Source organism: Salarias fasciatus, chromosome 8 (genome assembly GCF_902148845.1).
Source record: "Salarias fasciatus chromosome 8, fSalaFa1.1, whole genome shotgun sequence".
Classification (NCBI taxonomy): Eukaryota; Metazoa; Chordata; class Actinopteri; order Blenniiformes; family Blenniidae; genus Salarias; species Salarias fasciatus.
The window spans coordinates 3602167-3625427 of record NC_043752.1 but is presented as its reverse complement, the minus strand read 5'-3'; the positions used below and the strand labels follow the sequence as shown (position 1 = coordinate 3625427).

Below are 23261 nucleotides of genomic sequence, written 5' to 3'. Positions count from 1 at the left end.
CGTCGAGCTCATTAAAGGAGTCAAAGTCTGAACTGAACACACACACACACAGACACACACAGCCACACACATGTACACGCACACACACACAGACACACAGACACACACATGTACACGCAGACACACAGGTACACAGGCACATGCAAACACACATATACAAACACTTTTGTCATGATGATGATGTTGATTACGAGGATGATGATGCTGACGATGATGGTGATGATGATGATGATGATGATGATGATGGTGGACATGGTGTTGACAATGTTGTTGATGATGTTGCTGATGAAGATGACTATTGTGATGTTGATATGAAGACGTGATGAAGACGATGATGTTGATTATGAGGATGATGGTGGTGATGATGAGGATGATGATGCTGATGATGATGGTGGTGATGATGATGATGAAGGAGATGGTGTTGACAATGTTGATGATGATGATGGTGATGTTGATGATGTTATTGTTGCTGATGAAGATGAAAATTCGGAAGTTGATATGAAGACGATGATGATGATGGTTATTGATGATATTGCTGATGAAGATGACCGTTGTGATATTGTTGAAATGAGGACGATGTTGGTGATGCTGACGATGATGGTGGTGATGGTGTTGACAATGATGATGATGATGACAGTTATTGGTGATTTTGCTGATGAAGATGACGATTGTGATGTTGATATGAAGATGTGATGATGATGATGATGATGATGATGATGATGATGATGATGATGATGATGATCTTTATGAAGATGATGATGTTGATTATTAGGATGATGGTGGTGATGATGAGGATGATGATGGTGGTGGTGATGATGATGTTATTGTTGCTGATGAAGATGACAATTCAGACATTGATATGGAGACGATGTTGATGATGATGATGATGGTTATTGATGATATTGCTGATGAAGATGGCAGTTGTGATATTGTTGAAATGAGGACGATGTTGGTGATGCTGATGATGATGGAGATGGTGTTGACAATGTTGTTGATGATGTTGCTGATGAAGATGACAATTGTGATGTTGATATGAAGACGTGATGAAGACGATGATGTTGATTATGAGGATGATGGTGGTGAGGATGAGGATGATGATGCTGATGATGATGGTGGAGATGGTGTTGACAGCGTTGATGATGATGATGGTGATGTTGATGATAGTGGTGTTGATGATGTTATTGTTGCTGATGAAGATGAAAATTCGGACGTTGATATGAAGACGATGATGATGATGGTTATTGATGATATTGCTGATGAAGATGGGAGTTGTGATATTGTTGAAATGAGGACGATATTGGTGATGCTGATGATGATGGTGGAGATGGTATTTGCAGTAGTGATGATGATGTTGCTGATGAAGATGATTGTGACATTGATATGAAGACGATGGTGATGATGATGCTGACGATGATGGTGGTGATGATGATGATGATGATGATGCTATTGTTGTTGATTATGATGAAGATGAGGATGATAATTATGATGATCGTAATATGAAGCCTCCAACTGCAACACTCACGCAATCTGTTGATACATTACCATGACAACAAGCAGTGATGCTACAGCATGTCGACAACTTGTGTTTCCATGGTGATGGTAACGATGAAAAGGTGACGAGAAGGAGGAGCAGCAGAGAAAGAGGACAGGAAGAGAGAAGGAGAAATAGCAAGGAAGGATGACAGGAAGAGAGGAGGAGGAGCAACAAAGAAAGAGGACAGGAAGAAAGAAGCAGAAGAGAAGGAGCACAGGAAGAGGGGAGGAGCAGTAGAAGATAAAATGAGCAAGAGGAGAGATGGAGAAACAGCAGAGCATAAAGAGAAGATGATGATGAGGGGATGTGAAAATGGACAGACGTGATGGAAAGATTAAGGATGGGGCTTGTGAGGATGGAGAGATGGAAAGATAGATGGAATTGAGGGTGAAAGAATGTGACAGATGTAAAAACTGAGGAATGGACGTAAAGGTGGAAGATGAAGAGATGTGAGGATGGATGAATGTGAGAATGAAGGGACGTGAAGATTGAGGGATATGTGGAAGGGAGATGTGAGGATAGAGGGATGTAAAGATTCAAGAAGGATAGATGTGAGGATAGATGGATCAAGAATAGAGGTATGGAGAGATGTGGGGACAAGAGGATGTGAGGATGGAGGGAAATGAGGAGTGAGAGGTGAGGCACATCAGGATGGAAATATGGAAATGAAGGAATGCGAGGATGGAGAGACGTGACGATGAAGGGATGGACAGATGTGAGGAGGGAGGGATGGAGGATAATGGTATGGAATGAGTGGTTTGATGTCTCAGCCTCTCTGTATGATTCTTTACTCTCAGTCTGAAACAACTCAATTTCACCCCTCACTAACACTGTGAGTGTGTGTGTGTGTGTGTGTGTGTGTGTGTGTGTGTGTGTTACACAGTCATTTAAAACAATGACAAACTGTCAGAGAAAAGAAAAGCTGAAGGAAAATGATTTATACAGATTACAGGGCCTCTTTCTCTATCCTGCACTCTGAGATGGAGGGAGCGGGGAGGAGGGGGAGTGACGGGGAGAGAGGTGGGAAGACATAAAGATGAGAGAGGGGAAGACTGGGAGGAGGAGGTGATGAGGAGAGGTCAGGAACCGGAGGGAGGAGGGAGGAGAGTGCAGCTGTTCGTTAATGCTCAGTCCTAATTGCAAATGTTTTAATGATCCCATTAACAAGCTCCTCCTCACCCCCTCGTCTCCTGAAGCTCTGCACCCCGTCCTCCTCCTCGCCTGCTCGTGTCACCTCCTTAACCCCGCATCTCCTCCTCCCTGGACGAAGAGCGGCCCTGACTGGCCATGGGAAGGACTCTGATAAGGTTATTCTGGTGAATCAGCCAATCACAGACGTCCTGTCTGCGTCTGCTCCGCCATCAGAAGCTGTTTGATCTCCATCTGCCACGCTCCTCTGAATATCTGCTGGGGTTGTTACTATTACTATTGCAACAATACATCATAGGGTAAAACTAACCGATTAGTGGGAGTTTTTGAAGGTAAAACCCAGACTGATATCTTCTGCCGGTTTTAAATTGTTGAATCAAGCTTCACTCTGCAGGTCAAATTTAAAGCCCCGTTGATACAACAACGCTATCGAGGGAAAATGGAATACTTGAAGTTTTCCGTGTTTCATGTAAAACTTCAAAACGACCTGCTGGAGATGCAAAATTGTGAAAATGCTCCAATTCCCTCTCTATGGAAAAGGGGGGAACTTGGAAAATGCTTCTCCTGCTCATGCACGCCACACCATAAATTATTCTTCTGCACATATACGGATGATAAGAACAAGGTTTGCGTCCAGAGTGTCATGGCTCCGAGTCCATCCTTATTGGACTTAGTAGTTTTAGAGCTGACAGTCACCACACTCTTCACTGTCTGTTCAAACAAAAGACATATTGATAATATTTACAGCTCATTATTCTCTGAGGTAATTAGCTCATGGAAATAAAATTTCTTTTGGAACTTGTTAACTCTTCTGCACACTTTATTTTACCCAAAACTCATCTAACAATAGACAAAAAAAAAAGTAGCCTAATTAATAATTCATCAAACAACCTGTTCGCTTCACTTTGTTGTGACCTTCCTCTCCTGTAGGTGGCGCCATGTCAGGCTGCAACTCTCCAGGTGCGACTCTGTTTTCCACCGAGCTGTTCGCTGATATTCTACAGATGTGAGGAGCAGAACAGAGGAGGTTTTTCTGTCTGAGGCTGGAAACACACACACACACACACACACACACACACACACACACACACACACAAAGCGGCTGTTTGATCTGGCTCCATTTACAGAAGATTACCGGGGACACACACACGCACACGCACACGCACACACACACCGCGCAGCTGCACGCGGAGTCCGGTGTGCTTCTCTGACAGTCTCGCGCCCTCCGCTCCGTCTGTCGGTTCTCGGAGCGGCGCGCGTCGTGATCGCACGTTCACCTTTACCGGACAGCGGAGGCTCTGCGGACCTGAGGGAGGACTGAGCCCTGCAGCCGACAGCCTGGACGTGACCGGACCCGAGAGGCTCTGCGGTGCCGTTCAACCGGAGAGGCTCCGCGGGTCGGTGGGTGACTCGGACCTGGATTTAACCCTTTAATGAACCGGTAATCAGCCAGGAGAACCGGGACCCGGGAGAGACCGGGGGACTGGCGGACCTCAGAGTTCCTGGACCGGACCTCCGAGTCCCGCTGTCCCCGGTCTCTGCTGGACTCCCCCCGCTGAACAGAGCTGAGCTTTATCCTGATTGACTTGTTTATTGACAGTTGTCTTTGTTGATGTTCTGCACACACACACACACACACACACACACACACACACACACACACACACACACACACACACACACACACACACACACACACACACACACACACACACCTGTTACCATAGTCTGCTCTCACTGTGACACTACACATCTTTAATGGAAGTGGGTTCGTTGGCCTCCAGGTGGCGCCGTCGAGCTCGTGCAGCAGTGTGTCAGAGTCCAGGGGTCAGTGCAGATGGAAGCGAGCTGGAAGAGAAGCAGAGTGTCTGGAAATGTTCACTTTCTTGTTCCCCAGAGCTAAAAAGCTGCGAAGCCTCGAGCCAGAGGCAGGACGGTAAAGGAAGCTAGCGTTGAAGCTAAAGGAGCTAGCCGTGTGTGGTGCCGAGGAAGCTACCTGCCAAACATTTCTACACTTTTCCTGTTTCACGCTGTTAAGCCTGTCCAGAAAAGACGGGGCGATTTGATTTTGTGCTGTGTCATTCAGGTGTTTTCAGGTGGAAACGGAAAACTTTCGTTGCGTTTTGGGGGTCACGTTTACACGATAGCAGTGGTCAGAGCCTCTGAAAACTTTTTAAAAAAATGCTCTGGCTCTGTCTGCATCTCCTGTTTCTGAGGCGAAACGATGCGTTTTCACTTGAAAGGTGTAAATCAGGTTTCAAGGGGTCTCCTTCAGCACCTCCGCTGCTCTGTTCTGCTTCTGCTATCTCTAGAACAGCTGTGAGCGGCTCAGTGCAACATTGTAGCTTCTTCATTATTTTTTTCAACATTAACCAGCAGCCTCTCCTCATCCAGTTTCCTAGATTTTATGCTTTAAAGGTATAATGGACGATTTTCTCGAAGAAGTCGAAGCCAAACGTCTGTTGCTCGCTTTTTGAAAAACGCGCATGCCCCAGGCCATCCTACCTGCTCTGCTGCTCCTACGAGCGCGCTTGACGGCGTTATGCAAGCATTTCTCCAGCATGATTGACATGTTGGAGGACCAATAGTTGAGACTCGCATCACGCCATTCATTGGCTAAAACATCATCCATTATACCTTTAAGTTACATCAAGTCAAAGATTGTCACCTTGACGTCCCCTGCAAGCGACACAATGTTAGAAAATTTAAATTAATGTCTCTCGAAGATAACGACAGCAATCATGCCACAGATGTGTCGCATCGACGACAGAACTGCGTGACTGATGCCTCCGCCCCCCCCCCCCCCCCCCCCCCCCTCCAGGATCCCGACAGGTGTAGACGGTAGAAATGCTTTATTTAACCTGAAGCCTGTGAAAAATGTTGTGGGTTTTACAAACAGTTGTCACGACCGGTTTACGCGAGCGCATTCCGAGAGAATCTGTGTGATCAGCGGCGGACGTAACACACTGTGACGTCTCGCTCTGTTCTCACAGGAACTGACAGAAGGTTCCTCTAAAAGGTCCTTTAGCTCCTCTGGCAGCAGCAGACTCAGAAACATGAAGTATTGATGGAGTATTGATGAGTTTTTTATGGTATTTATCAATTATTAAAGCTGCTGTGACACGATGCTGATAGTAATATGGTATTTTAAAGACTGTGGGTTTAGCATTAGTTAGTTATTGATGCAGCATTTGTTGTTGTTCTGATGTAGTATTGATGAAGTACTGATGTGGTATTCATACTCTGCTGCTGTGGCTGTGATGTCTCTCTCCTGAACGCAGGAAACTCAAAGAAAAGAGGGTTTGGGTTTAGTGTGGTTTTGAACCCAATTCCTCCTGACACACACACACACACACACACACACACACACACACACACACACAGATCTCAGGAAGCTGTTTCATTTGTCTCTCAGATGGTGATGTCACCATGATGCTGCCGGTCGCCAGGTTTAAGAGTCAGCCGGTCGGCATGGTAACCACCACACCCTGGCTGTCAGTCAGCAGTGACCCCCCACCCCAGTGGGTGTGGTTCGCCAGCTGGTCGGCAGCAGCAGCAGCGGCATACCAGGCCACGCCCCCTCTGGTTTTTTACCCGCCGGCTGTGTGGATCCCTGAACACTCCAATCTCATACAGGTAACACACCTGAATATACACACGCAACTGAACGCACACTGATACAGCTAGTACACCTGATTAAAGTACCCGACACGCTAACAGCCCGAAAACAGGACACACACCTGAATACAGTTTTTTGTGTGTGACATTCCGTCGGGGCTGCTCACTGGGAGTGTGACATCCCCGACATAAACAGTGAATTACGGCTGCTGAGTCAGCAGCCTCATCCCTCTCTCCTCAGACCAGATGTTTCCCTTCATGCTGTGAGGTTGTGACTGAGCGCGAGTCGGGTGGAGAGCCGATGGTCTGTCGAGAGTCTGGAGGTGTGCGACCTGATTCAGTCAGCGGCTCGCTGCGTCTCAGCCAGTCTGAACCACACACGTCATGTTTCATCTGCTCATGTTTAACATGGATTCATATTTAAAGTGATCAGGTTCATCACGTCTCCGTCCTTGCGTGGCTCCTCCAGGCAGATCGGAGTGGTGTGTGTGAGTGAGCCCGGGCTCTGCAGTCACAGATAAGATGAAACTTTAATGATCCCTGAGGGCAAAGTGAATAATTGTCTCTTAATTATTGGTGGCGTGTTAATTATCTGGAGCAGCTCTTCTTTATTCTTTCTGCATAAATTGCAGTGACACATTTGAACATCTTATCTTCTGATGGGATTTTTCTCTTTAATGTGTGTTTATGTTGGATGTGAAAAGGTTTATGAGCTGCACTTTGTTCTGAGCTCATGCTGCAAATCTCTGCTCCTACGAGACAGTTTCACATCCAAACCACTGATGACACCATGGATCCCAAACCCGTTTCACCTTTTTATGAAGCGTCTGGAGAGTCTGCCAGTGTTTACAGATCTCCGCCGCAGCTGGGCTTTGATTAGACAGATTACCTGTCTGAAATCACAGGTGGGCGAGATCAGAGGCCTTGTAGCTGTCAGTTTGGCTCATGGTTTACTGAGATTTTCACTTTACATCATTCTACTCATTCATTGCTGTTGCTCAGTGTTAATTGAAACGGTACAACTGTCACAAGTGACAGTCACCTGACATAAACATTGGGTCACTTGTCACAAAAAAGTGTCACCTGCCACAAATACTGTGTCTTCCACCATAAACTCTGTCACCTGCCAGGAACACTGCATGACCTGCCATAAAAGCTGTGCTACCTGCCAAACAAATTGTGTCACCTGCCGGACTGCGTCACCTCCTGTACCGACTGTTCCACCTGCCAGAAAACTGTCAACTGCCAGACACACTGTATCACCTCCCGTAAACAGTGTCACTTGCCTGAAGCACTGTGTCACCTGACATGAACACCGTCAAGAGACGAGCACCGGCACCTTCCAGAAAAAACTGTCACCTCTCACTGCGGCTACCTGCTACAGCTGTCATCCGCCACATAAACATTCATCTGCCACAAAAAGTGTCACCTGTTACAAACATTGCATCAATGTCACAAAAATCAACACCTGCAAACGAAAAAACTGTTTAACCTGCTACTACAACTGTTACTGTGGCAAAAAGTGTGGAACCTATCACAAAAACTGTCACCGGCCATGACGCCAGATAAATGCTCAGTGCAATACAAGGTGCCATCCTCACAAACCGGCTGTCGCACATTTCTGGTTTTTGTCCCAGTTATCTTGCCACTCTCCTCCCAACCCCAGCCAGCAACTGCATAAAAGCAATTAGTCACAAAACTGTGTCACTTTGCTGCTGCTCCCCCATTACTAGAAACAAAAACTGTTATCTGCCACATTTAAAAAAAAGAAAAAAAAGCTGTGTGTCATCTTGCACAACATTATTGTTCCAAAACCACAGAACTGTCATCCATCACAAAGACGGGGTGGCGCTTTTTCACAAAGCATGTCGGCCACCAGCCATGGGAAATGGTCAGCCGTTAAACGGTTACCTGTCACAAATCCTGTGGGTCATCTGCCACGATGAGGACCGGGCTTGGTGTCTCCTGTCACGAAACTGTGGATCAGCTGCTGCACAGACTGTCACTTGCCACAAATAAATTCTCACATGACTTTTTTAAGAAAAGTGTGCTTCCTGACAAGAAACTGTGTCGCTGTCACAAATATCTGCCACTTCCCACCCTCACCTGCCAGGAAGTGAAACAGACTGAAGCCGTTTTGTTTTCAGTGGGAACGTCCAGCGGTGGAGGTGATTCCTCTAATCCCTCCGCTCTATCGGTCGTCACCTCTCCATCCTCATCATCCTTTCCCAAAGGTACACACACGCACACACACACACGCACACACACACTGCTAACCATGTTCACGTATGTGTAGCTGGCTGAGGGCTGGACATCCCCAGAGGAAGTGGGTATTTTCATGAGAGAGAAGCCCCTCCTTCTAAGCAATCAGATGCTTCGGAGGCCAGGTGGACACGCCCCCAGGTCCCGCCTGCTGCTGTCTCCGTCCCGCGTCTCAGGTGAGGTTCTCGGCACATTGCTGTCCCGCCTCCAGCCCGCTGGTTCTGTTTGTCGCTTATAATTTGTGCTGTAAAGACAGCAGCGTCTTAGTTTTTTGCCCCGAGTTGTTGTTTTGTGTTTTTACATATAATTTTGCTCCAGTCAGCTTCCAGTTGGATTCGTACCAGCAACTTTTTGCTGCAGTTCTGGGACAACTGCTTTCAGGGCTGCTAAGTTACCATGACAACAGGGCTCATGTTTCACAGATGTGTGGCTGCTCAGAGGTCCCAGACACAACACCACACACACACACACACACACACACACACACACACACACCACTGACAGCAGCTCAGTCTTCACACTCAATCTGTCCCTTTCTCCGACCTCTAAACTTTCAGTCAAAGAAAAAAAAAAGTTGCCCTGGAGGCTCCGCCCGGCAACCTTATTTGGTCGACATTTCATTTCTTTGATTCGCTGTATTGATCACGCCTGTCAGCTCAAATTGTTTCCCATCATGCTCCACTGGGCGACTTCAAATTGACCAGTCATCTCTCACAAGCAATCACACTGATAAGACGTGTGTCTGTTTATGTGTGTGTTGTGTTTGTGTGTGTGTGTGTGTGGATTTGCACATCAAAGAAAACTGAAAGAAGACAATCTGGAGCGAAGCTGGAAGGTGTGTCCGCCAGTGTGTTGTCTTCACTATAAAGCTTGGTGGGTCACAGATGATACTTCACTATAAAGACACTCTGCGTTGGAGAGGATAGATGTGTCTGAACTTCTCCTTCCTGTCTGCGTCTCGTAGTTTCTTCTGCTTGATCTTTTCGTCTTTGCTGAGTTTCTGATGTGCAGCTTCATATCTGCCGGAGCTCAGATTGAAATATCGTGCAGTGCTCACACTCATTCAAACGCATGCTTTCTGTTCTGGGTTGTGTGGAACACACTTGTCTTATGAGCCACTGAAGTGTGCGCGCGCGTGTGTGTGTGTGTGTGTGTGTGTGTGTGTGTGTGTGTGTGTGTGTGTGTGTGTGTGTGTGTGTGTGTGTGAGAGACGATGGTGGAAGCCAACAAACGCAGATTAAATGTGCTTTTATTTTGCTGAGCGTGGGCGTGTGTCGTGCTGCTGCTGATGTTTCCTGGCAGAAGCTCCGTTGCTCTTCCGTTGAGAGTTGGGGCTGATTGATTCGTCTCAGATTTTCACTTCAGACTCGCAGATGGAAAACGTCTGCATGCCGAAATCCAGCTCTGAAATTCACAAACAGGATGAGAGGGGATCAACATTCACAATGTCTGCACTAAAAAAAAAAATAAATAAACAACATGAACTGTTAACTTCGGGATTACATTGGAACCATGGGAAGGAGTTCAACACAGCGCTGTGCAGACCTCTAAAAGTTTCAGGTCATTGTAAATTTTACAGCAGCTTTTATTTATTGATCAGAATAACTTTCAGTGATGGGAGTGACTTGTGTTTCACAATAAGTGCCAACATCATGAGGAATGATGCAACTGCGGAACTACATAAATCGTCACTTTTAAGAAGGAACTCAAATTAGACGTCGCATGAAAAATCCATCTGCGGTTTGTTTGCTCATAACTCTTTGTTGAATCAGATAAAGAAGGAAACACCAGTTCTGATACTACAGTGTCAGATCAGTGTGGTGCATAATAATGCGGAGAAAGACAGCATGCTACAGGAAACGATACACAGCTCCACTTATCTCTGAAACCAGATGATAGCGATCACTGTGTCAAGCTCGGAGTTTGTTTTAAACACATAAAAGCCTGGATGAGCTGCAACCAAAGATGTTATGCTTGAAATATCACCCTGCACAGAGAGCTAGTGCCCCACAGTGAAAGCTGGGGCTCCACAGATCCGAACACGTGTCGGGTTCGGCTCGGAGTGAACAGGAAGCCGAGGCTTTGATCTGAGCAGTGTTTTTTGAGGCCGAGCAGAGCGTCGTGCTGAATCCAACGTCTCTGCATCGTCTTTCATTGTTTGTGGATGCTGCTGTCAGATTTGGGTCATCATTTCATGAAGGGAGTGCGCGCGCATGCACACACACACACACACACACACACACACACACACACACACACACACACACACACACATTTGCATGCGCAGACGTAAACATGTAAGCATACACAGACACTCTCAGATATTCATATGCACACACACACACACACACACAAAGAGACATACACATTTTCATGCACATACTTACACATGCACACGCATACACAGACACGCTCACGTGCACACACACACACGCACGCAGGTTGCAGGTTGAACATCTGTGGTCGTCTGTTTCGTCTTTCTTGTCCAGTTCCAGTTCTGAGAGACACAGTAAAGGCCAGAGACGTGGACCCGGAGGACTCCTCCTCCTCCCCCCCATCGCCCTCCTGCTCTTCCGTCCTCCCTCTGCACCTCCTCTCGGTGTCTCCTCTCCGCCTGCCCATCCAGGCCGCTCCTCCTGCAGGTCAGTCTGAGCTCTGTTTGTCTTTCACAGTCCATAAACATAACATCAGGTTAGTGTTCGGGTGTAAGTCACATGATGACAGGTCAGATGATGGTAAACGGGTCAAACGGTGATGGAGAGGTCATTTGATAGCAGACGGCTATTCCTCTTCCTGCTCCTCCTCCTCCTCGGGTCCTCTGCTGTTGGTCTGTTTCCCCCTTTGCGGACGAGCGCTGGGTTTCATGCTGCTGCAGCTGCGTGTCTGCTGTTTCCTGCAGCTCTGAGACGAATCTGCAGCGCAGCGTGCAGCTTCCACAATATGATGACTCAGAGAAAACCATAAACTACACAGAGGCCTGTTTTCAGTCTCTCTCCAGATTTCACACACTCATTTTACTCTAATCTACCGCAAACAATCTCTTCTTCTTCTGTGTCACACAGTCAGAGTTCACAAACAGTTTAACTTTGTTTACAACATTGACGGTTTGTCTGCAGCTCTAAATACACACATAGTAACTAATCTAACTCCTCTACGGTAACAGCTGTCTCTGTCGGCGCCGTTAGCTTTTGCATAAAAGATTATCGAAAGTGCAGCTCTGTTGCTGTTTCACTAACCTCCTGTTTACCGATGGAGGAACCTTCCTCCTTCCTAAGAAATATCTGGGTCTGTCTGCAGTCCTAACGTCCATGTAGGACCTCAGGGAGACACTGGAGGAACGGCAGACGGGCGTCACACACCGCTGGTGGCAGAGCCGCCCGGCGAGGAGCCCGTCAGCAGGAACCTGGACTCAGACTCAAAACACAGATCCGCTCAATAATCAGCCTGCAGCGTGTCCTCACCGGGGCCTGAGCCGTGTCAACACGGGGCTGTATTTACAGAGTATGATTGGCTGTCAGTAAACACCGCGCTGATGTGAACAGGATGGCACACACACACACACACACACACACACACACACACACACACACACACACACACACACACACACACACACACACACACACACACACACACACACACACACAGTCAGTAAGCTTCCTATTCTCTGTTGTGTTCAGAAGCTGTTTGATAAAGTGACTCTATAAACATTGAGCAGAACTCTATTGAACACACACTCACACACACACACACACACACACACACACACACACACACACACAGTGAGAGATGTCTAGGGTGTAATTGGATATTTTCACAAGGACAGCTCATAGCTCATCTTTACAGGGCTCTGCTTTGTACTAGAGACGCATACACACACACACACACACACACACACACACACACACACATACACACACACTGTAATTGGCTCAGCTGATTGATTGAGAGACCAGAAATTGAGGTAATTGGCCTCAGGAGCCATTAACTCTCAATAAGTGTGTGTGTGTGTGTGTGTGTGTGTGTGTGTGTGTGTGTGTGTGTGTGTGTGTGTGTGTGTGTGTGTGTGTGTGTGTGTGTGTGTGTGTGTGTGTGTGTGTGTGTGTGTGTGTGTGTGTGTGTGTGTGAGATATACAGTATTGTTGACCTTAAACCTTCTTCTTTATAGATGTGTGAATAAACTCCAACTGTTTAAGCTGAAAGCAGCTGATCATTGACTGATGACATGAAGACCTCCAAACTTATCTTACCCATAATGCATCTGAAGCTGATTCCACACAGCATCCCATCATGCATTTCACTCACCAGTCACAACACACTTTATTATTACAATATTATGACCTGAAGTCATTACGATGTGAGTCCCGCTCTCCGTCCTGCTTCGCCTCGTCTCCCTCCTCCTCGCTGTCGTCGTCCTCCTCCTCCACTTCCTCCTCCTCCTCGTCCTCCTCCTCCTTGTCCTCGTCCTCCTCCTCCTCCTCCTCCACTTCCTCCTGCTCCTCGTCCTCATCTTCCTCCTCCTTCTCTTCCTCCTCCTCCTCCTCTTAGTTCACTTCAGGACAAACGTTATGAATTATTCTGACCGACTTTCTGTTTTTCAGAATAACATTAGCAATCACACTCTCACTTTATAACTGTTATACACACACACACACACACACACACACACACACACACACACACACACACACACAATGTGGATTTGGTGAATAATTTCACAGCAGGCTTGCTCATTACAGCAGACCCGACTGGATATCACTGATTAGACACGTTCATTTGAATGAGAAAAGCTTATAAAAGACCAAGTCTCTCCTCCTCTTCCTCCTCCTCCCTCTCCTCCTCTTCCTCCTCCTCCCTCTACTCCTCCTGCTCCTCCTCTTCCTCCTCCTCTTAGTGTCTTCCTTTTTATTTTTGTACACAGCTCTTAATGGTGGAGCTGTAGATGCTGTTGGTGTTTTGTCTCATTGTAACCACACGTACAGGTTTCTGCCTCCTCTAAAGTTAAAAGTTCGGGTGTCATCCTTGACGGCGCTCTAATCGTTTCAAACCTACATCACTGACGTCACTCCGTTTCTCCAGAAACTCCAGTTCAGCAATGGATTCAGTTCAAAATGTTACTCCAGACATTCAAGGCCCTTCCACCTCACTCCTCCATACCTCACTGACAGGGTTCACATCCCTGCCTGTGTGGTGCTGGTTTCTACTTCCTGGTCCTCGACGTGGCTTTCAGTGCCAAACGCACCGTCCGAGCACAAAGAGAACCACAATCACTTTACAGCCGCTGGATCGCTGAAAGGCCCCAACTGTTGTCGCGCGCCGCCAGTGATTCTTTACTCAGTGCTGCGACGGGACGATAGGATCCTTCTGCAAAAACGAAACGTAGTAGTCGCTTTATTTTTGGTTCAGACTGTGTCTGCGTGCAGTCAAGATGTCTGCCTGTTTGGTGTTTTATCCAGTGTGAGCAGTGGTTTGCCTTTCTGTGTGCAGTGGTTTGTCTTTGCATCTCTGCAGTGGTTCTGAGTCTCCATCTCCCCTCGGGCAGTTTTCCTTCAGTCTTTCTTTGCCCACATGTCACAACAACAAAAAAAAAGCAGAATTTGCGGCCGGTTGTTGGACAATTTTATGTCGCATCGCCGTGGTGACCGTTACTTTCCACTGATGGTGACAGCTCTGTGTTCCTATGGCAACCCTGGACCTGCTCCTCTGCGCTGTGATTGGCCGGTCAGGGTGGAACGTCGTTCCCCGAATTCTACTTTAATGAAAGAACGGATGAGGATGATCAAAGAAGAGCTGAGAGAGAGAGAGAGAGAGAGGATAAAGAGACACAAGAGAGAGACAGAGTGAGAGAGACAGACAGACGGACAGACAGAAAGAGCGAGAGATACAGATTTAAGGAGAGGCTGAGAGACAGAGAGAGAGAGCAGATAATAACAAAAAGGTAGAAAATAAATAAAGTGGATTAGAGGAGGAGGGATGAAAAGACGGAGTCAGAAAATTAGATTGAGATACTTCAAACGAAAGAGAGCTGAGAATGAACATCCGTGTGCTTCTAGACAAAGCTGCTGCACACACACACACACACACACACACACACACACACACACACACACGCACACGCGCACAGTTAATCTCCATTCAGATGCAGATGAATCGTTCTTTTATGTCCTGAGTGAAGGAGAGACGTTGCCACACAGAGGCAGAAAGAGAGCGAGACCATGAAAGGTGTCTTCTTTTCCCATGATGCAATTTAGTCCACTCAGGGAGAATTTAAAATGGTTGTCCTGGTAACGGCACACCTGTCAGTCAAACTTGACGATGAAGAGTTTGTGTGTGTGTTTTCAGTCCTCTGGTCCTCTTGGGGTTTCATATCTGATTGTATGAGTCGTCTGAGGTCGTGGAAGTTCTGTTGGATTCTTGGAGTCCTGCTTAGTGCTGTTGTTTCAGCTCCGTTCGTGTAATTTCTGTGTAGTCCTTTGTTCTTTGGAGGGTTCTGTGTGTTCTTTGGGTCTTGCGGGGCTCTTTACGGTCCCCCGTTGTGGGAATCTTGTGACAATCTGTTGCTTTTTGCTTCTGCAGCCACTTATCCAAGCCAGGGTTTGTATCCCTCCCCATAATCTCCTCCCTTCGGGGACACAACAGACTTTATTATAACAATCCTTTTCTCTCTTTCTGTCTCCTCACTTCAACTGGAAAAGCAGGAAAGCACCACCTCTGAGTCTAGTTCTCGCCGTGAAAAGGGAGTTTTTCATTTCCACCGTATGCTTGCTGAAGTGGAATAGTTTTTTTTTGGAGGATATTGTTGCCGGGTCTGGTTCAGTCATGTGGGCTCTGTTGGGTAATGACAGCCCTGTAGTGTCCCCGATGGTGAGGTTACGTCCTGATAGGTGTGTTCTCTGAAGCTTCTGCTCCGGTCGTCGTTTTGTAGACGGCCCGGCTGCACGTCGTCAGCAGCAGGGAGCTCTGCTGCTCCTGCACGGAGAGCAAAGGGTTAAAAAGTCTCAGTCATAACTGCAGAGGCTGCAGATCCACACACTCTGCCCGCAGTGTGTGTATCGCATTTAAATGTGACACTGATTGCATTTGTCAGAAGAGGCGAAGAGCAGCAGAGGAGGGGAAGGAGATGATCTGTCAGTCATCCTTTCTTCCAGAGGAAGAAAACACTCACCACACACTTTTTTTCCCATCTCGCTCCTCATGCTCTGATGCCCCCTGCTGGTCACGGCTAGAAAATAAACACTGAGTGACACACACACACACACACACACACACACACACACACACGCACATGATATAACTTTCCTCTATGTCGGATTCATTCTGAAGGTAAACGAACAGGAAGTTGTACTGGCGATAACCACGAATCACTGAACAAAGATGCCGCCCTGTAGGTGGAGCTTACTGGGAGTGGGCGGGGCTTCCCACGCAGAGGCTTGAGAAGGCGTGGCCTCTGATTCTCCCCCGTCAGCGGCGACGAGGAGTGTGGCTGCGACCATCAGTCAGGCGGGACAAAACACTGTCCCCACCCACACAGGTACAAGCATCATGTTACATACAGCATCACAACACGAAGAGACGGAGACAGGCGGGGTCACACAACAACAGAAACAGGTATAGACGGATAGGTAGTGACAGAGAAAGGCTGAAAGAGAAACAGGGATGGACTGGTGGAGACAAATACATAAAGACAGAGACAGACAGGTAAGCATAGGGACGGAGACTAACAGGTGAAGTTAGTTTGGTTTACTACAGATTAACAAACGTCTCTTTCTTCCAGGAATGTTTGTTTGGACCTGTGTTTCCCTATCTGACAAAGGACAGGTGTCCTGTTTTACCTGTCCAGGTGAGTCTGTCTGTCTGTCTGTCTGCCTGTCTGTCCATCTCTCTAATCTTGGTCTTATTTCTTTCAGGTGATGAAAAAAGTTCCCCCCTCGTTTTTTTCCTCAAGATTTTCTTCCAGATTCACTCTGCTGACAGACTGCAGACACAGTAAGACCTGTCTGTCTGTCTGTCTGTCTGTCTGTCTGTCTGTCTGTCTGTCTGTCTGTCTGTCTCTGTGTGGGTTAGTAGCTTTAATGCCAACGTGTGAAAATGGACGAAGGTGTAGTCGTCCCTGCAGGGGCAGTTGCTCACGTCTTCAGCTCGCCATCCAACTAACAAATCCACTGCTTCATCTCTTAATTTGGTCGGTTGCTCAGTGCTGGTTGGGGCCACGTGAGTGTGAGATGACCCTCAGACTGAATCTGATCTGCGGTGTGTGCATGATCGCTTCTGTCACTGTGGTCACATGACCGCACGGCTGCTGTCACGGCGTCTCATCATCCCTCTGACATCGAGCTTCGCCAGTGACTGTCTGTCCGTGTGTCGTCTCTCATCTCTCACAGTCGCACAGCAGGGTGTCTCTGCGCTGATCGCAAACGCGTCGTCGACTCATTCCGTCTTCTGAAGCATGTTTGATTTGTCTGCCAGAGAAGCAGCTGATGGGCGGGGCTAAAGTGTCGTACGGAGGAGCGTTACTACTGAGGGCGGAGAGGACGCCCAACACACAGGTCAGTCTGTACAGGAGGCAGGTAATCCGTTATAGTTACTAGTTACCACTTCATAAAAGTAACTAAGTTAGTAACTGAGTTATAGTACTTTAAAAGCAACTAAATACTAGTCAAAGTAACTATTGTATTATTTTTAAAAAAGTGTTCAAATATGTCAAAGAATTGGGATCCCCTCTTAATGGTAAGATGCATGTTTATTTATTATGAAACTCAATATGTGATGAATGAAATAAATGAACACTTGACAGAATGAATTACAAACAGGAAATGCTACATTAATCTAAATTATTCAAATGATGCTGTGTGATATTATGAGACAAGACACCAAATCAGATCAAATTTGATTTGTAACTAGACAGCATTTCAACAGTTGTAAAAGAATAATAAAGCACTGTAGTTGTATGTCTGCAGATGTCTGTACTTCCATTTAAAAGCTGCCTTTGAATGAACTGGGCTCTATGGCTGCATCTCTGTTATGTCGCGCGACCATTGATAGTATATGTTGAAACTTACGTGACGTCACCCATAGCGTTCTGAAATCCCGTTTTGAGGATTTGAGCAGGACTTCTCCATACTGAGCGTTTTAAACCGGATGTAACTGTCATTGGTGGAGCCTGTCACGTGACCACATCACATGGACAGAGAAGTCGCTGTGGTAGGGTGATCTGTGCAAAACTTTAACTCATAAAATAAAGTCAACAAGTGATTTATATGAAAATCAGAGTCTGGTCAAGCCAGTACGGTTCTAGACAGCTTTTCTGCTTTTCTTCACTTCCACATTGGCTTCACTTTTCACCAGCGGAGGTTGGCACTTAGCCTTGCACAAGACACACTTTGTTCCAATATGGTTCCTTCTTTTTGTATGATGGTGTCATTTAGAACTTCCCTGACTGAGGAGTTTGCAATGACTACGTTTACATGCAGTCAATATTCGGGTTAAGGTCAATATTCCGGTTTCTGAATCATTTGGAATAACCCGTTTACATGCTTAAACAGACAGAGTTACTCCTGTTTACATGATCAGGGATATCCCCATTCAAACCACAGCCACAGACGACGGCATGACTGCATTTGCACTTTATGCCACTAGGTGTGCTGTTTGCATGTTCAACCTTATTTTACACAGACACCACAGAAAAAGAAGGGCGCTGCAGGCTCTCTCTGCATGTTGTTAGAAAAAGAGTAAGCCAGCAAGACCTGGTAATATGTTTAATGATGCGATGCACCGTTTTTTTTTTCAGTAAAAGAGAAGAACTGAATGATCGTTTTGGCACATTTTATTTACTTAGTAGCAGCTAAAAGCTAAACTGTGTCACAAGTAGTTCCTGGACTCAAATGACCGAGATTCCTTGCGGGTAGACCATGCGCAGAGCAGTATTTCATGTCCCTTTCGACCGGGATATTCCGATGCGCGTTTATATGACCAGAAATTCAGGTTAGAAAAGGAGTAACCCAGGGGTAATATTCAGGTTTTTAAAAACCGGAATATGAGCATATTCAGGTTTTTGCACGTGTTTACATGGCTGTGCGCAACCGGGTTATTGCGAATATTCTGGTTAAGAAAGGGTTATTGACTGCATGTAAACGCACCCACTGTATCAGCTTTAAATGACATCATCATCTATTTTGACCTAAATATGCAAATGAGCAGCTTTGCAAATTAGATGATGATGTCATTTAGAACATTCTTGGCAACAATATATCGACTTTAAAGCAACATTGTTTCTCTTTCTTCTTTTTTTTTTACAAAAAACAAAGTGCACCACATTTATTTTTTGATCATCTTTATTTTACATTATGCACTTTCATTTAAACTATTATGACATTGGAATATGTATAAAACAACTCACCAATCAATTCAACGCAGCTTTATTTATGTAGTGCCGAGTACAACACAATCATTTCTAGAAACTTTGACAGATAAAAGCCCAACTGTTCCTCATGAGCAAGAAGACTGTGGAAAGGGAAAACTCCCTTTTAACAGGAAGAACCTTACCTAAAAAAAAGTAACTGAGTTAGTCACTGAGAATATTTTAAAAGTAACTAATCACTAGGCAAAGTAACCATTGCGTTTATTTTATTTAAAAAAAAATTTAATGTTTTAAAAAAATAAATTGGATCCCTTTTAATTGAACTTTAAGATGCATGTTCAATTAGTTTTAATTAAACTGAATATATTATTAATAATTAAATAAATGGGCTCTTTACAGAATAGATTACAAACAGGAAACTCTACATGCTCTGTCAGCGTGTGTGTGTGTGTGTGTGTGTGTGTGTGTGTGTGTGTTGTAGGATGTGCACAGAGAAGAGGAGGATGAAGAGGACGAAGAGGAGACGGGTGAAAAAACGGAAAACAAGCGTCCTGTTGCCTCAACACCCGTCCCTGGGTCACCATGGTAACGGTTGCTCTGTGACTGATGATTACATGGTTTGTTTTGAGCTCATCAAATATTCGTGTCTAATGACGGTGATGTTTTCAGGTGTGTAGTTTGGACCGGAGACGACCGTGTGTTCTTCTTCAATCCCACAATTCACCTCTCTGTGTGGGAAAAACCGGGGGAGCTGATTGGTCGAGACATCAGTCGGATCATTGAGGACCCCCCTCACAAGAGGAAAAAGTTAACCCCTGATGGTAAGTCTCTGTTTTATCCACCTGTCCCTCTTAATTTTCACCCGTCTGTCTCTCACCTGTCTGTTCCTCTCTGACACAGAGAGCAGCTCCAGCTGTCAGTCATCTGGTTTCCATGGTGAAGAAAATGATGATGGAGATAATGACCACAAGCACAAGAGGAACAGGTGAGTTTGAGGTGGTCAGAATGTTGAGTGGCCTGTGGATGCAATCAGGATGGAGCAATTTGATTGGTTGTGTCTGTCTGTGCAGGACAGAGGAGTCCCTGTCTTTAGTCCCTCATCCAGGAGAAGTGAAGCTCCTCCCCCTAGAGCTGCGGAGGTCTCACTACAGACAGATGCTGCTGGAACGAGGGGTGAGTTCTTTGTGCCATCCATCCACAGCTCCTCCCTCCAGACCATAGCTCCTCCCACTGCTCTTCAGCTACTTCACTGTCTGTGTGTGTGTGTGTGTGTGTGTGTGTGTGTGTGTGTGTTCAGGTGTCGGCCTTCTCTACCTGGGAGAAGGAGCTCCACAAGATGGTGTTTGACCCTCGATACCTGCTGCTGACGTCCGAGCAGAGGAAACAGGTCCGAACTGCAGCGTTCTCATTCGATTTGAAGTATGTGGTGTGTCACTTCTTTGACGCAGTGTGTGTTTTTTTTAACAGGAGTTTGAGCAGTTTGTGAAGAGCAGAATGAAAGAGGAGTACAAAGAGAAGAGGACCAAACTGCAGAAGGCTCGAGAAGATTTCAAGCTGCTTCTGGAGGAGTCAAAGATCACCAGCAGGTCATCTTTGTCCCTGTGTGTGTGTGTGTGTGTGTGTGTGTGTGTGTGTGTGTGTGTGTGTGTGTGTGTGTGTGTGTGTGTGTGTGTGTGTGTGTGTGTGTTTGTGTGGTTATTCATTTAATGATTTGTGAGGGACTACGAGCTTGATTTCTTTCTCTGCAGGTGGACTTTTAAGGAGTTTTGTGTTCGTTTCCATGGCGACCAACGCTTCAGTGCCCTGAACAGGAGGAAGGAACAGGAAATGCTTTTCAGCCAACACCTCACGTCATTAAAGAGGCGGGACAAAGAGAACAGAGCCCGGCTAAGGAAGATGAGATGAGAGCCCCGTGGACCCTCCTGACCCCCCCACAGACCTCAGACCTGAACCTGACCCGGGACCACATCCCGAGAGCTCCTGGACTCTGTTTTATACGAACTGAAGTAGACCAGAACCGACCGAGTCGGAGTCACATGTTTAAACCGCTGAACCAACTCGATATACCTGTTATATCTGTTTAACTAGTTGCACAGGTTAACCTAGTTCTGCTGTTTGAACTAGTTGTACTGATCAAACTGTTGATGTGTGTTTCTGTGGCTGCAGGTACTGTTACTTGGTGCAGCAGATTCATTCATTCATTCATTCATTCATTCATTCTCAGGCTCATAAGATGAGAGAAGATATAATGAAGAACCACTCAGAAAAATCACTCCAACATTCACTCTGTCATACTTTGACTTCAGAGCTTCACTTTATCATATGTTCTCAGTCATACATTCATTCTGTCATGCCTTCACTGTGTCACACTGTCACTCTACACCGTGTTCTCTTTGTCGCACGTTCACTCTGTCACATGTTCACTCTGTCATATGTTTACTTTGAATGCACTTTGCACCTACCTGTACTATATTACCCATGATTCTCTGTCATAGGCTGCTCATAATCGAGTGAACGGACAATCCAATTGGCCCTGCCCCTGATTCACCCTCATATGTGTGTGTTTGACAATGTGTCAATAAGCCCCTCCCCCTCACCCATCAGCATAGTGGGCTGTGATTGGACGGATTTGGTGTCCTCCTGTTCTCATTGGATGTTTTTTGGTGTCCTGACGTCTCATTGGCCGGTGTTCGTGTTGAAGTATTTGTTTCATTGGCAATTATTCATGAAGTGTTTACAGATTAAAGTGTTTAAATGTGTGTGAGAGAGAGTTTTCTTGATCATTCAGAAAATACTCTGAGCGTACATCATATGTGAGGGAGCCTTTACACACTTACACACGTGTGTGTGTGTGTGTGTGTGTGTGTGTGTGTGTGTGTGTGTGTGTCCATGCACAGCTCTTGTGATCAGAGCAAATACCTTCTATCTGATGATTTCTACATTGTAATCATGGACACTTTCTAGAATTCCAGAACTCTTGCAAGTTGTATGACTCACATGTACAACTTTCACAAGAACTCACAATCAGACAAACAGATGGCATAAACTGTGTGCATCAACCTTACGAGACGGAGTGAGAGTGACTCAGCTCTGTCTTTGGACCAACAAGACCACCTTCCTCTGCTCCGCCAGATGAGGCCCTCATCTGAGACCAAGAGGACAAACGATCCCCAGGACAGCAGAGCAGCCAAAGTACCCCAAATGAAATTAACACCTCTCTGAAGCCAGGAGATCTGACAGAACTACAAAGGTACTTTATGTTTAAAATTGTACTCAGAAATCCATATTAAAGTACTCCTATACTACTCTTTAACTTCTCTGAGATAAAGATAAGATTACTTTCAGAGTGCTGCTGTCAAGATGTTTTCTAAAGGGCTGCGACTCAAGACCAGAGCATCCCAAGACCAAAAGCTGAAGGAGCAGAGATAGAGTCAAGACCAAGGCCAGAGCATCCCAAGACCAAGACTTAAAGGGGTCAGACCAAGACCAGAAAATCCCGAAACCCAGACCTTAAGGGTAAGAGAATGAGTCAAGACCAAGACCAGAGCAACCCAAGACCAAGACCATAAAGGGCTAGGACGAAGTCAAGACCCAGACCAGAGTATCCCAACATCAAGACTTCTAGGATCACCACCAAATCAAGACCAAGACCAAAGCACCCCAAAGCCAAGACATTAAGGGGCAAAACCGAGTCAAGATAAGACTTTAAGGGGAAGAGACCGAGTCAAAACCGAGGCCAAAAACCAAGATATTTAGGGTCGACACCAAGTCAAGAAGACCAGCCCACCCCAAACCCAAGAAGTCAAGAGCAACACTAGAGTCTCCAAGACTGAGGCAAAACCAAGATTTTAAGGGACTGAGACAGATTCAGGACCACATCGTGTTGTGTTGTGTTGAAGGTGAAGGTCCAGCAGAGGGAGACAAAGCGGTGATGGTGAGTTTTCACAGCTGAAGGATGCTGGGAGGAGAGGATGGGGGAGGCATGGGGGAGGAGGGGAGGAGATGACGCCAGCAGAGGCTGCAGAGATGCTAACAGCACCGACTCTCTCTGACAGGAGCTAACTGCTAAATGCTGCAGACACACAGAGGCGGGGAGGGACAGACAGGGCGAGACACGGGGGGGACAGGCAGAGGGGGGAGACACGGGGAGGGACAGACACACAGCGAGGCCGGGGGAGGCAGCTCTGATGCTGACAGCACACACACTCAGCTGCAGTGAAGCTAACTGCTGGTAGCATGCTGTAGAGAGGAGGCTAAAGCTCCTGACACACACACACACACACACACACACACACACACACACACATGCAGTGTCCAAGGCTTCCAATTGGATGGTAAGTA

The 23261-nt window shown here is 46.4% G+C and overlaps 1 protein-coding gene across 2 annotated transcripts; it reads left to right on the top strand.

Moving 5' to 3' along the window:
- Positions 1 to 3782: 3782 nt before the first annotated feature.
- On the top strand, positions 3783 to 21675 carry LOC115393665 (uncharacterized). 2 transcript variants are annotated; one of them, XM_030098771.1, is made up of 16 exons: positions 3783 to 4084; positions 6099 to 6319; positions 8449 to 8535; positions 8598 to 8739; positions 11053 to 11205; positions 15952 to 16094; positions 16338 to 16403; positions 16471 to 16549; positions 17030 to 17109; positions 19402 to 19505; positions 19590 to 19741; positions 19821 to 19905; positions 19991 to 20093; positions 20218 to 20307; positions 20388 to 20506; positions 20669 to 21675. In XM_030098771.1, exons 2-16 carry the CDS (start codon positions 6113 to 6115, stop codon positions 20823 to 20825), a joined length of 1767 nt encoding a protein of 588 aa, XP_029954631.1. In that variant the 5' UTR covers positions 3783 to 4084; positions 6099 to 6112; the 3' UTR covers positions 20826 to 21675. The 2 variants fall into 2 exon arrangements, with proteins under 2 accessions (XP_029954631.1, XP_029954630.1); XM_030098770.1 differs by having other exon boundaries at positions 3784 to 4124.
- Positions 21676 to 23261: the final 1586 nt, after the last annotated feature.

Bases quoted from the DNA above. Each gene is read 5' to 3' on its own strand.
- LOC115393665 (XM_030098771.1), top strand. From the start codon at position 6,113: ATGATGCTGCCGGTCGCCAGGTTTAAGAGTCAGCCGGTCGGCATGGTA. The intron at 11,206-15,951 runs GTCAGTCTGAGC...GCCGCCCTGTAG, and splicing joins CCAGGCCGCTCCTCCTGCAG to GTGGAGCTTACTGGGAGTGG. The intron at 16,404-16,470 runs GTGAGTCTGTCT...TATTTCTTTCAG, and splicing joins GTCCTGTTTTACCTGTCCAG to GTGATGAAAAAAGTTCCCCC.